The 13,769-nt window shown below is 37.7% G+C and overlaps 2 protein-coding genes across 4 annotated transcripts in view; one reads left to right on the top strand and one right to left on the bottom strand.

Moving 5' to 3' along the window:
• The window catches only part of Cog7 (conserved oligomeric Golgi complex subunit 7), a 30,115-nt gene extending 18,972 nt beyond the window's left edge, over nt 1-11,143 (top strand). For all 3 annotated transcript variants that reach the window (XM_083142710.1, XM_083142709.1, XM_083142711.1), the window contains 4 exons: nt 572-745; nt 1,512-1,726; nt 3,563-3,812; nt 10,580-11,143. In XM_083142710.1, the coding sequence (XP_082998836.1) occupies nt 572-745; nt 1,512-1,726; nt 3,563-3,812; nt 10,580-10,752 (812 nt within the window). In that variant the 3' untranslated portion in view covers nt 10,753-11,143. The remainder of the gene's footprint in view (nt 1-571; nt 746-1,511; nt 1,727-3,562; nt 3,813-10,579) is intronic.
• Nucleotides 11,144-12,974: 1,831 nt separating this feature from the next.
• The window catches only part of U4-U6-60K (U4-U6 small nuclear riboprotein factor 60K), a 40,111-nt gene continuing 39,316 nt past the window's right edge, over nt 12,975-13,769 (bottom strand). Inside the window, exon 10 of the mRNA XM_083143341.1 lies at nt 12,975-13,445. Within this exon, the coding sequence (XP_082999467.1) occupies nt 13,302-13,445 (144 nt within the window). The 3' untranslated portion in view covers nt 12,975-13,301. The remainder of the gene's footprint in view (nt 13,446-13,769) is intronic.

The raw sequence follows: 13,769 nt of genomic DNA, 5'->3' as shown, positions 1-13,769 counted from the left end.
CGCCGACATATGCTACCATGCCTATCAACTATTACCCAATATAATATTCCAAACTTTTTGTGAGGAGTGTATAAAATCAGTAAGATTATTGGTAATTTTACTGATACACCAATATGCTTATGTACACCACCAAGTGGAAATGTGGTGTTGGAAGTAACAACCAGTGCTTTTGAGTTCATGTCCATACAGCAGTGTTCAACACAAACAATCCTTTGGAAACCTAAGACAGTGTGATCAATGGGTGCACAAAGCATTTCCTTGTGCACCAGATTTCCGAGCCACGTTTTGACCTGGTGGTGAAATAATGAGACTACAAATGTACCTGAACTTTTTGCAGTTCATTTCGTAATGATTCCAATTTGTTTCTAATTAATGAAATAGAAAGTAAGATAACAACAAACAAAGATTATTTGTCTTTTCTCTTTCTTTTGGTAACATCTTCCTGCATTATACATTCAATATTTTACATTTTCCACGCGTTTTGATCCCATGAGAAACTATAAAATTGAGGTTCCACTTTATACATTTATAGGTGCAATAGGCAAATCAGTAAAGGATCACTTTATTCCAGGTGAACTTCTAAATCAGCTGCAGCAGCTAGACAGAGGGCTGGTGCACACTTTGCTGGACACTTTCAAGAGCCTCTCCATCCAGGGTTCGTCTCCATTTGTCAGATACAACGTGCTTCTCTTGACAGCAAATGGTCGGAAGGAGCTCGAAACTTGTGTTTCAAAATTTCAAGGAGGTAAGTACATGCTTCTGTAAATTGCTCTGTGATTTTTCTCTCGGTATTTAATCTTAAAACAAGTGAATGTGGATGACATGGGGCTATTATTAACTTGAATATCAAAAATAGAAGTTTTTGTTGCACGGAATAACTTCTCAATTTCAGTTATGTTCCGTCACTATTTTGAAGCCAACGATATACTAAGAATATTTCTCACTGACATTGAAATCCTGAAGAAGTCATGGAAATCAATTTAAGGTGAAAAGGTCATGGAAGTTTCTAAAAATGTTAAAAACCGTCACAAAAATTAATTTTTCTGGCCAATATTGGAAACTGAAAATACATTCAATATTTAATTTTCAGTTATTGGTTCATTTGGACACGTAACACCTATTTATTTACGCCTCCCCGATGGCGCAGTGGTAGCGTCGTCACCTTGTAATCAAGGGGTCCCAGGTTTGATACCCGGTGGAGGCACATAGTGGTTCGGGTCCCACTTTAAACTGTAGGCCCAGTCCCGATTAACCTTACTGTGCATAAAGTGGACTTAAAAAAACCAATTCAATCAATCAACATATTTTTTACATGTTAAATCATGATGGAATGGTTTGGAAAGTTATTTAAAAAGCAAATGGTATTGAATCATTTCAGGTTAGTATGATACATTATTTTATGGGATAGGAGTTAATATGGTTTCAAAAAATTGCGAACCAGTGCTGAAGAGCTTTTGTAATGGTTTCATAAAGGAAGAACAAAGCAGTAAATTGTTTTTCAATTGTTGCAGGAGAAGAAACATCCCTGCTGGATACAGTCTTTGTTGCTGTTGAGAAGTTGTGCAAAGATGTGCACCATACGACGTACCAGGTCATTTTCACTCCAATTTCTAAGCAGTTGGATCAGGTTGCCACTGCACCTGCATGGAACAGCAAGGAGGCTCCAGTGCCGCTGGCAGTCGATCTTCCAGATTTCAGCTTCACTCCCCAGGAATACATTACGCAGGTATGGAAAAGAATGTCTTCCTTTTATAATTGTTTTATCTCATGAAACTGGTGCTTCAATAAGTATGTTAGTTAAAAATTGTAATTATAGTGATGGAACAGACTGATTTTTACTCAGATTAATGTATACTCCTCGCAAAAAGTTTGGACAATAAATGCAACCACACACGATATCTGTCTGGTGGATGTTCTTGTCTTTTCGCCGACATATGCTGCCGATGTATGCCACCGTGCCTATCACCTATTGCCCAATATAATAATATTCCAAACTTTTTGTGAGGAGAGTATTTCCACAATAACAACATCAAAGAATGTTTACTCCCCCCCAAGTGAGTGAGCATGTTTACTGAAATTGAATGAACAATTTTTTTAATTACTCTGTACTTTAAGTAAAACTGCAATAGATTCATCTTGTGTAATCGCAGTGGAATACAATATTCTAACTATTCTGAACAACTTTAAGTGGGTATATGTACTTATTGATCCATAGTAATACCGGATAACCACAATTTAAGTTGCCCTACTCAGACCCCTCTGGAGCCTGTTTCAAACAACAGATTGCAGTGAAACTTGGTATAGAGGATGTGGAGACCATGGGAAAGCAAATGCCGATGGGGAAAAAAAGTTCAAATTTTCGCCACCAGGTGGAAATGTGGCGCTTAAAATTAAATTCCCCATACTCAGAGCCCTCTGGAGCCCGTTTGAAGCAAACAATTGTGCTGAAACTTGGTATAGGGGCTATAGAGACCATGGGAAAGCAAATTGTGATGAAAAGAAAATCAAAGTTTCACCACCAAGTGGAAATGTGGTGTTGAAGTAACAACCAATACTTTTGAGTTCATGTTGATACAGCATTGTTCAACATGTGCCCTATCAACGTAAACGAGCCTTTGGAAGCGTAAGACAGTGTGATCAAAGGGTGCACAAAGCATTTCCTGTGCACCAGATTTCCGAGCAACATTTCGACCTGGTGGTGAAAATTCAACAGATGTCTGTCGGTGCAGGTATGAGTCTCTCAACTAAAAGGTGATGAGAAGGAAATTTCACAGGTAAATGTCCGGTCAATGCCGGGGTGAAGAAGGTGTGATTGTGGAATACGCACAGGACAAAAAGTGGTGAGAGAGAGGTTCGAGACTACATGCACAGGCAGGGTAAGTTCCATCTTCCCTTCTGCCTTAAGCTGCACTGCCATTTTCAAACATGATGATACTAGGCCTTTAAACGTATTTAATTTTGTGGGAACTTGTGAGTGAGTGCCAAGCCATTAGGGCTATGACACAAATTTGAACTGTTTTTCCGTCAGCATTTGCTTTTCCGTGGTCTCCATAGCCTCTATGCCAAGTTTCAGCACAATCTGTTGCTTCAAACGGGCTCCAGAGGGCTCGGAATATGGGGAATGTAATTTTAAGCACCACATTTCCACCTGGTGGTGAAAATTTGAACTTCTTTTTTTTTCATCTGCATTCACTTCCTCATGTTTTCCATAGCCTCTACACCAAGTTTCACCGCAATCTGAGGCTTCGAAGGGGCTCCAGAGGGTCCTGATTAGGGCAACTTAAATTGTGGCCACCCAATATTTTTAATTTGTATGAGATCAGTAGTTTGACTCCTGCATAGTCAAATTATCCAAATTTGGCGAGCTACTTGGAAAATAAGTAGCAGCAGGCTTCAGTCTCAAAAGCCAGAAAACAGTGGCAATGGGACTGGAAACGCTGATCACACATCACTCAATAAAAAAATCTGCTTGGTAGGCCCTTACTCTCAGAGGACTGCTTTACAATGTAGTTTAGTTTATAAGGTTATTTTAGGTTAAGGCAACCATTTCTTTTTGTCTTAGATTGGTCAGTATTTGATGACACTGCCGCAGCATCTTGAGCCGTTCATGCTGCAAGAGAACTCAGCACTCACCCTTGCACTGCGAGTTGCTGACCCGGAATACGAGAGTCTTTCTGGAGAGGCTGAGGGAGGATTTGCAGACATTCTGCTTGGGATAATTGCGAGAGGAACCTGCCAGGAGTACTGTGAGAACATCCTAGGAATCTGTGAACTGAGTCCAAGTGCTGTGAAGCAGTTAGCTACAGACATCAGTAAGTATTATTAAAAGAGTAAAAACTAAAACCAAGTAAAAAAAAAAAAAAAAAAAAAAAGGGAAAAAAAGGGAGATTTCACACTGAAGCGATGTGCCACTTGGAAATGAACCTTAAGAAAGAAATGCAAATCATTAACACTAGAGTGGCATGACATACTGCACATGTATTAGACTTTTATGTCACTGTTCTTCCAGGGTGTAAGGGATGACCCTGTCATAAGACATCCAAATTAGGGCTGAGCTGATACCACCTTGAACCAGCATCCCACCGATACTTCAAAATTGCAATAATGAAAATTTGTTCAAAATATTGATCAATGTTGTGTAAATATTCTTCTCTAATTATATGCATCAAATTTACAAGAAATTTGCTTTAGAATATTCAAGAATTGCATCAGAATATTAAAGTAGATGTTATGTAATTAAAAAAAAAAAAAATAAAAAAAAAATCATGCAAAATAAAAGAAAGTTTGAACTTTGCATAATTTCCAGGAAAATTAGACTCAGTGAAAGTGCCACGTGGCATTTTTGTGGACCCCATAGACCAAAATGCAGGAAAAGTATCTGCTGGTATTGGTAGATGAATTCCAATCAATACTTTCCGACTACTATTACACCAGCCTGCATTTTTGAAAAAAAAAAATATTGGATGATTTCAAATCAATAGGTGATTCTGGAAGTATTTTGAATCCTGATCACGGAAATGACATCCATTTTTTCCCATCACGTCAGGATTTTTCACAATCAAAATTATCATATTTGCCATTCCATTATGCCTATTACAGAACGCATCAAAATAAAATTAAGCAAGCAAAATTTTGGTTGTTTACAAACCAATAGGTGATTCTGGAAGTATTTTGAATGCTAATCATGCACATGATATCCACTTTCCCCCATCACGTCAGGATTTTCCACAATTTCACAATCAAAATTATCATATTTGTCATTGCATTACGCCTATTACAGAACGCAATAAAATGATTTTAAACAAAGGAAATTTCGGATGTTTACAAACCAATAGGTGATTCTGGAAGTATTTTGAATGCTGATGACGGATATGACATAAATTTCTTACCATCATGTCAGGATTTTTCCCTCGATCAGGATTTTTCTCCATGTCATAAAATTCAATCAACCCACTACAGGGTGGCTCAATAAGTCACTTAACACCCTCAGTACAAGGCCACTGCGGCATGGAATTTGAAATTGGCGATGACCAATCATTGCCTGGCCAAGGGGGAACCACATTGACGCCACCCACACGGTCGGCGGCCATCTTGATGTCCACCATCTTGAATTCAACTTCAGAATTTTAAATGGGAAGGGTGTCATGCGACATATCAAAATGGGCTGGAATTGCACGAGAAATGCAATGGTGAAGGTCTTTTCGATGTATCTTTAACCAGTAAAAAGTTATGACTGAATTCTTGTACCAATTTGCTCCTTTTCGAGGTGTTAGAAAAATGCCTTAAAATTTGTTTAGCGCATCGGTAATGCATCGAGATCAAAGTGACGTCTAGGGAGAGACGTTCGCATGCCATTGCACATTATTTTAATCGGATACATCCATGAAGAGCTGCTCATTATGAATGGTTGTCGCGAACAATTTACAGTGTGACGCTTCCATTGAATTAAAAGTCCTTCACAGTGACAAGGCTAATGTTTATGTTCAGAAGGAAGTTCATAAACAGAATATGTGACCCTTGTCATCTGATAACTAACTTTGGACAAAAACTGGTTCATAACGTTCCCATAAGTGTTCTGGTGTTCTTCCCTATTGAAAAAAATCTGTAAAAAGTACCTTCTTCCATAAGCAAGGATGAAAAAGCTGTTTATTTAACAAATCCAAGTAGCCCTAAGTATTTAAGGTTCCGTTGATGGAAAATTGACTAACCAATCGTGTTCCACACAGCACGTCACACCATTAACTTACCAGCACTAACCATTCAGCTTTGATCTGTCAAAAATGGGTTATCAGATAAAAAGCATCGAATATTCTGTTTATAAACTTCCTTCTGAACATAAACATTAGCCTTGTCACTGTGAAGGACTTTTAATTCAATGGAAGCGTCACACTGTAAATTGTTCGCGACAACCATTCATAATGAGCAGCTCTTCATGGATGTATCCGATTAAAATAATGTGCAATGGCATGCGAACGTCTCTCCCTAGACGTCACTTTGATCTCGATGCATTACCGATGCGCTAAACAAATTTTAAGGCATTTTTCTAACACCTCGAAAAGGAGCAAATTGGTACAAGAATTCAGTCATAACTTTTTACTGGTTAAAGATACGTTGAAAAGACCTTCACCATTGCATTTCTCGAGCAATTCTAGCCCATTTTGATATGTCGCATGACCCCCTTCCCATTTAAAATTCTGAAGTTGAATTCAAGATGGCGGACATCAAGATGGCCGCCGACCCTGCGGGTGTCGTCAATGTGGTTCCCCCTTGGCCTGATAACGATTGGTCATCACCATTTCCATGTTGCGCGCTGCAGTGGCCTTGTACCGGGGGTGTTAAGTGACTTATTGAGCCACCTTGTACATTATAACATTGAGTTTTGGACATTTTGTGAAGGATATTTTCATGAGGGATTTTGAAAATGGAACTTATGTAATCAAAGTTTACAATTTTCATGTCAATGTGTCTTTTGAAAATAGAAGGTGGATTAAATGCTTACTACTCTATGTGCATTTATAGTTCAAAATTGGAGGATTTGCATTCTAGGAAACCAATATTTTATCATCATTTAAACAAAGCCATCTGTTGAGGAAATCATGGAACTACACATTTTATTGTGAAATATTGCAATTTTCTGAAAAAACAAGACATGATGGGTAAAAATGGATTTCATTTTTGGAATCAGCATACTGAAATTATTCAGGGACAAAAGTCATCTGTGAGTCATCCAAACCCATGCAGCCCTGTGTTATCGGCCAATACCGATACATCAGCATCGGCTCAGCCCTAATCCAAATGTCACCCTCTCTGAAACAGAACACCCTGGACTGCCTTCTGTACACTAATGAGGTTCTGGCCTGCAGTCACTATAATCCTCTGTGGGGCTTTGTGATTGTCTCTTCATCCATTTCATCATATCACCATTCATCCCCATCATTGCGATTAGCCAAAAGCAACATAAAATAACCTAATTCAGTATCAGTCAAAACTTTTCTGTTATGATAGATTGTGATGATGAGAATGAGTGATCATTAGCTGAAGTTTATGAAGGAGCACTCACAAAGTACATCATGTCAAAACTTGGGTGGTGAGATTACCTTTTTATCTTTAGTATGTGATGTATCAGCTTGGACACCTTTACTCACTGAATTCTATGAATACTAGAAGAGAGCCCAACTGAAAGCTCTTTGAAACCTCTGTTTTGCTATATGAACAAGGTTTCATAATTTGAGTACAATGTTCTTTTAGCCTCATCACTTTTGTATGTGCACCTATCAGTGGGAATTCATCTTAAATATGTAAATGGGCTATATTTTGACCATTTGGAACATGACAGCTCCTGTTTGAAAGTCACTACTTGAAGCCTCTAGTCAAGTTCACTCGGTAATACAGCCAGTCTATTCTCTTTGCTTTGATGTGAAATCTCCTGTACAAAAAGGTCTTTCTTTAAATAGCTCTAAGAAAAAGGTAAAATTTATTTTAAGTCAACTTTCAGCTCAAGTAGGCTAATTGGAACTGTTAAAGAAAGATTGATACCACTGTACAATGTGCCTCCATCAAGAATCGATCAAACGTAGACCTTTAAATTAATTATTTGTGAACTTTTGTATTGCTTCTGGGAAAGTTTTTTTTTATTATACAGGGTGACTGGATGTATTCCCTGAAAGGGGTTAAAGTAGAGACAATTTGCAATAAATTTGACCATATGATAACGTATGGTGAAAAAAATTTGCACAAAGTTTGCAACCCTGCGGAACTGGCAATATTGAACACTGACACACCATTTGAGCTGTGTTGGATTGTACGTCTACCAGTTATGTAGTGTGAAGAGCAAGAGAAGGTTGGTGTAAAAACAAGTCAGTATGGAGCTGAAAGAAGACGACCGTCGGAAAATGATCGTGCAATATTGGACAGAGAATCGTGATGTTCGAAAGTCCGAGCTTGTTAAACATTTTCAACGTGTAGGATTTTCACGTCGTACGGTTTATAATATTGTGTCACAATTGGAGAAGGGAATCAATGTGGAAAGAAAGCCGGGCAGTGGACGGAAGTCGAAGTTAAATGAACCCAGAGTGTTGCAACAACTGCGACGTGTTACTGCAGGTAAGGTGGCAAAATCCTACCGTGAGCTTGGTAGGAGGTTTCAGTGTGATAAAAACACAGTGAAGAAAGCATTACAGAAGATGGGGATACGGAGATATAAACGAAAAACTATGCCAAAAGTGACGGAGCAACAAGTTGTTGTCCAGAAACAGCGTTTACGAACCCTTGTGACAAAAATGTATCATGGACGATGATACTTATTTCACCCTAGATGGCAATGAGTGGCAGCCGAAAACCTACTATGATCCTGGAACCAAAATTCCCACAGAAGGTGTTGCTATGGCTTGCCATGAGTGAGAAAGGACTGTCGAAACCTCAGTTTTTCAAGGCTGGCCTTGCACTCAACGCCAACCAGTATGTAAAGTTCTGTTTGCCTAAAGTGAAGCAGTTTATCAATGAATACCATCGTGGGGACAATGTTGTTTTTTGGCCAGATTTAGCCAGCTGCCATTACGCTGCACAAAGTCTTGCGGCCATGGAGCACTTAGGTATCCCTTACATATCCAAAGAACAGAATCCCCCTAATGTTCCCCAACTGCGGCCCATTGAAGATTTCTGGGTAAATTTAAAGCGGATGGTGTATGCCTATAATTATCAACCACGAACCGTTGCAACCCTCATCCAACGGATCCGCAGATGCTTGCGCGATGTTGATCCATCGACATTTGCTCCATCTATGCAGAAAGTGCCCCAAAATTGTCGCAAGGCCAGCAGACTCGATGTGAATGTGTTTGTTCATTGATGTTCAGATACCACACTTGTATACCAACCAGCACACGAAATACATCTGTGCGTTTTTGCCCTTGACCACAGCGTTTTCTTTTTGTGCAAATTTTTTTCACCATACGTTACCCCGCCCGAAAATTAGTAGTTTTCAAGATAATCGAATTTCTATTGTTTCTTTAAAAAATTACAATTTTCCACATAAAAAGATGAATTGAGAAAAAACTGCTCATTGTATGGAACTTATATCAGCGTTTTCTGATAGCTAACAAATAAGTGGTTCGATGAAAAAAAAGTTTTTCCCAAATAACAATCACATGTAAGTAACGGGTGGGTCTAAACTTACAAGTGATGATAAAAAAATGCTCTTAGTTTACTTGGCAACGTATTAATAACAAAAATGGTATGACACGAAGCGTACAAATTACTTGAATTACTTCCTTGGGTCATCTGCTATCCAACAAGGTACAAATGTTGCTAACATTCACATTTGTGTACAAGAAATAATACTTCATTCATCTTCATGTGAATGGAATCAATGAACAATACAATTAAAGAACATTACACATCTTGCTCAAAGTGGGCATCTCCGTTACAAATGCAGGCACGCAGGTTTTTACAGACATTTGGTCTCGTAACTCGTGATGTGATGGTGTCCTTGATGTGTTGACCAGCTGTTAAGATCCTCTCCCTGAGCTCTTCTTGCGAGTTTACCGGTGTCTTGTCATGTGGCTCCAAATGTAAAATTCGCAAGGCGACATTACAACATATTTCCAAGATGGTGGCAGTGGCCACAAAAACTAATAGAACACACAAAAACCAGTATCGTGGATAAGTGGGTACTTCATTTCACTATATTAATCAAAATGTCATTGTAAATTCGAACCTGAAATTCAGTTTGCTTTTATTCTGAAATTTTGATAACTTAACAAATTTTGGCCCATTCAGCATGGATTTTCATTATATACAGTTGAGACTGCTTTATACATATACATAACTCAGTTGTGCATAATTCTGTTTTACATGTAAATTACTGTAGGTCTTGGCAAAATATAATTTAAAAGTATTTGTATGGAATTTGGTGTTATACATACTAATTTTCACAAAATACAATTGAGTTGTACGTAACGTAGCTACAACAATGCCACAGAAGTGACAGTTTTCAGTTGCTACTGGTCGGTCATGGACAACAGATAGAGGAAAAGTTACACGCTTGACCAGAAATTAAAATTTATACGAGAAGTGGACGCTAATCCACATAAAACTAAAACCGTTGCAGATTTAGGCATCACTTATAGCTTTGTACAGTCATTAGCAAAAGAAATGCTATTTTATACGATTTTATAAAATTGGGAGCAAAACTATAAAACTGTGGTATTTCAGTATCCAAGTATTGACTAATAAAGTTGCAAATGTAATGTATTTAAGAATGAAACTTTTAGATTTGTTAATTTACCACTTTGACAGAAATAACATGTAATATGTATATTGTTCCTTAAAATAGATACAATTACAGTATTTAAATAATGATATGACATGGTATCTAAATCTGATTTGTAAGCAATTCTCAGTTATGCGTATTATTTGCTTTTCACCTTGAGATACGTATAACTTGGGCTCAACTGTACAAATTTTTAAAACTGCGCTCACTGCTTTTATTCTCTTCAGTCTTTACTCTCTCAATTCTATTTCTAGCTATTGGGAAGGCAAAACTAATAATAATAAAAAATGTTATTTGCTTCATTCATTGCAGACTACTTGGGAAACGTGTTGGAAGACTTGGGTTTAGGGTTGTCGGATCACTTACAACAGGTGTCGCAGCTTCTGCGATTACCTGCAGATGACTACCAAAGAGGAAGTTCGGGATGCCAACCACGACTTGTAGCTGCAGTGAGGCAAATGAGAAACATTACATCAGCTAGTTGAAGAGATTCCTTGCAATGCTCTTTAGTAAAGTGCATTCCGACATTCTGTCATCAGGCTGTGATATGAGACAGTGCCCTGTGGCTGTTAAAGAATGAAGAAACAGATTTTCCCCTTGTCAAAGGTAGTATGGAATGGAGTTTTAGTATTGATAGGGAATGTTAAGTTAAGATAAAAATCTGGAAAAATACAACAGTTGCAAATTACAAATTTGGTTGGAGTAATCCCCCCTCATGAGCCATTCTATTCCAGGAATATACAGTATTTCAAAGTATGTGTATTATTTGTAATTTTATACCAGAAGTTCTGTAAATGAAACACACTTTCATGCATTGGCGTAGATTGAAATGTTTGTATATAATGTTGTTGACATAAAAATATACTTTGTTTATATATTAAAGAATTTTCTGATTAGTCCTACTTCCTTATGTGCTAGGAACTGCATTTGCATATATTCAAATTAGGAGTGACTTCCATCACTATAAACCACTGCTCCACATATGTTCAAGTTATGATGTGACAAAATAAACCAGCATATGCAGTGAAAGTTCAATTTTTTTCGTCTTCACTGGGCCAATTTTACAACATCTTTTTATTGGGACCATGGAGATTGACTGTTTAATACAGGAAAATGTAAAATTGAGCTTCCACTGTATTTGGTAAAAAAAACAAAAAAAAAAAAACATTAAGAATGGCGACTCAAATTAATGGGGGCATTTACGTAGGCCCACTCTGATGTATGCTCTACATCTTGTAGAGGAAAATACATTTTATTTACTATTTCATATTATAAACAGCACATGGGGGTGATCCATGAAAAACCTTTTGCTGTTCACATCTTAGACATGATGGAGGTGTTTTGGTGGCCAAGCATGTAGAGTGGTCAACTTTTGATCTCGCACCAAAGGTCCCAGGTTAGAGTCCATCTTGGGCATGAGTGTTACTTATGCATGTCCTTTCATCAGTTTCATGTGATCATCACCAAAACAAAAATAAAATCACACGAATATCACAGAGTTGAAAGATGAAACCAGTACAATGAATTACACCCAAGGTGTCGCCACATGTAATGTAAGAATGCGCTGCTTATAACAACAAACAGAATGAAATAATATGTTACGTTGCTGTGGAGGAATACATAGTTTTTAAAGTCCTTCAGCAAATTTGTAGGGAGTTTTTAAGAATGTGTCCACAGCAATTTGATATTTAGATATAATAATCCACAAATTTGAAACAAGACTCAAACTACCTTATCAAATAAAATGAAAAAGTAAAAAAAAAAAAATAAGCCAACAACTAAAGCAATCCCACCTTTTGTTGCACCACAGGATTCAAACAAAATGCTAACAACGCTAAGTCTGACTTGTGTAATCTACTTGGATAAACATATAACAATGGAAAGTACTTTTGAGGTGGAAAATTAACATGTGAGTAAGTTAGGCAGGAATAAAGCCCCTGACAAGGCATAAAATCAAGTTTGCAGACACTGGCTTGCAGAACTGTCTTGTACAGGGTGGGAAATAACCTTTTGCTAGGGGTCTGCAGGAAAAAGTAACAACAATTAAGAAATTATTGTAATACCAAATGTTTACTACGACAATTGTAGTTACAAAACAAAAAGTTAGTTCACGACAAAGCACCTTGCTTCAAGGCAAATGCTACCCAAGACCTTCTTCGGCGAAGTGGCATTGTCTTCTTCTGCAGTTGTGAATGGCCGGGTGCATCACCGGACCTGAATGCAGCGGAGCACTTTGGGGCTATTCTGAAGGAAGCAGTTGAGTCCTTGATGATAGTGGAACGTGGACCGGACCGATATTTCTGGGCAACACTCCTTGCACATCTGGAACAAGTCCTCCATGACATGGAATGGAATACGGACTTGTTTGCAAATCTTCTGAGCTCCTACCCTGATCGTCTTCGTGCTGTGAGAGAAGCAAATAGCGGACATACTAACTTTTAATTTTGTTTTTGTAACCAACATTGTCGTAGTAAACATTTGGTATTACCATCATTTCTTAATTGTTGTTACTTTTTACTGTGGACCCCTAGCAAAAGGTTATTTCCCACCCTGTACTTACCTAACATTTATTATTTTATTGAAGACATATAAATAACATATCGAAATTTTTCAGTGCGGTTTCTATCTCCACAGCACACAGAGATGAACTTTCAGTAAATGACTTCACTGATATCTAATAATAGTTTTATAGGATCACAGGCCTCTTTTTCTATTATAGTGTCCTCACACTGACATCACACCTAAAGTATCGTGAACACATACATGGTGTTTGATAACCAGGCAATGTTTGCACTGGCATACTTTTCTATTGAATCCTTTTAAACCTGTAACAAATGGATCAAAGCACGTATCTCTGAAAACATTTTTTAAGGTCACATCCCAAGTTTTCATATCTAAACAAATTAACTACACATCAAATTTTTTTGCTCAATTTTTCTCAAGGAAACATGCATGGGGTATTTAAATAAAAAAATGGTAAATTATATAACACAATTCATTATGCACTTGAAAAAATACTTACAAAACTCTCCACTCATTCAGGAGCCCACAATTTAAAAGTCCGATCGTAAGAGCAGGTAGCAATATATTGGGAGTCTGGTGATACATCGATACCCATAACTTTCCCATCGTGACCAGAAAGTGTCTTCAGGGGCTGCCATGTTTTGTGCGACCACACCTGGAAAAGTAAGAAACAAAATTACTTTTTCAAGAGGCACTGCACAAGACCATATGCTTAAAGTCAGGTTGTTAGAGTTACTTAGACAAAAATCATGGAAAAACACTTGAAAATACAGTAAAACTTCGTTAATCTGGACTCTGCTTAATCCGGACAGGCAAAAAAAAAAAAAAAAAAGCAGAATGCAAGGTTTTAAATGTGGCTAGAAGTCAACAGGAGAACTTCCCAAAGAAAAGGCAGTCAACCACTGATGAAATTCTGTTTCTTGCAGACTTTGTACTGTATTGTATAGTGTACTTAGCCCTATGCCCTATAAATACACCA

The sequence above is a fragment of the Lepisma saccharinum genome, chromosome 21 (genome assembly GCF_977018435.1).
Source record: "Lepisma saccharinum chromosome 21, izLepSacc3.1, whole genome shotgun sequence".
Classification (NCBI taxonomy): Eukaryota; Metazoa; Arthropoda; class Insecta; order Zygentoma; family Lepismatidae; genus Lepisma; species Lepisma saccharinum.
This window is presented reverse-complemented; position numbering and strand designations above follow the sequence as displayed.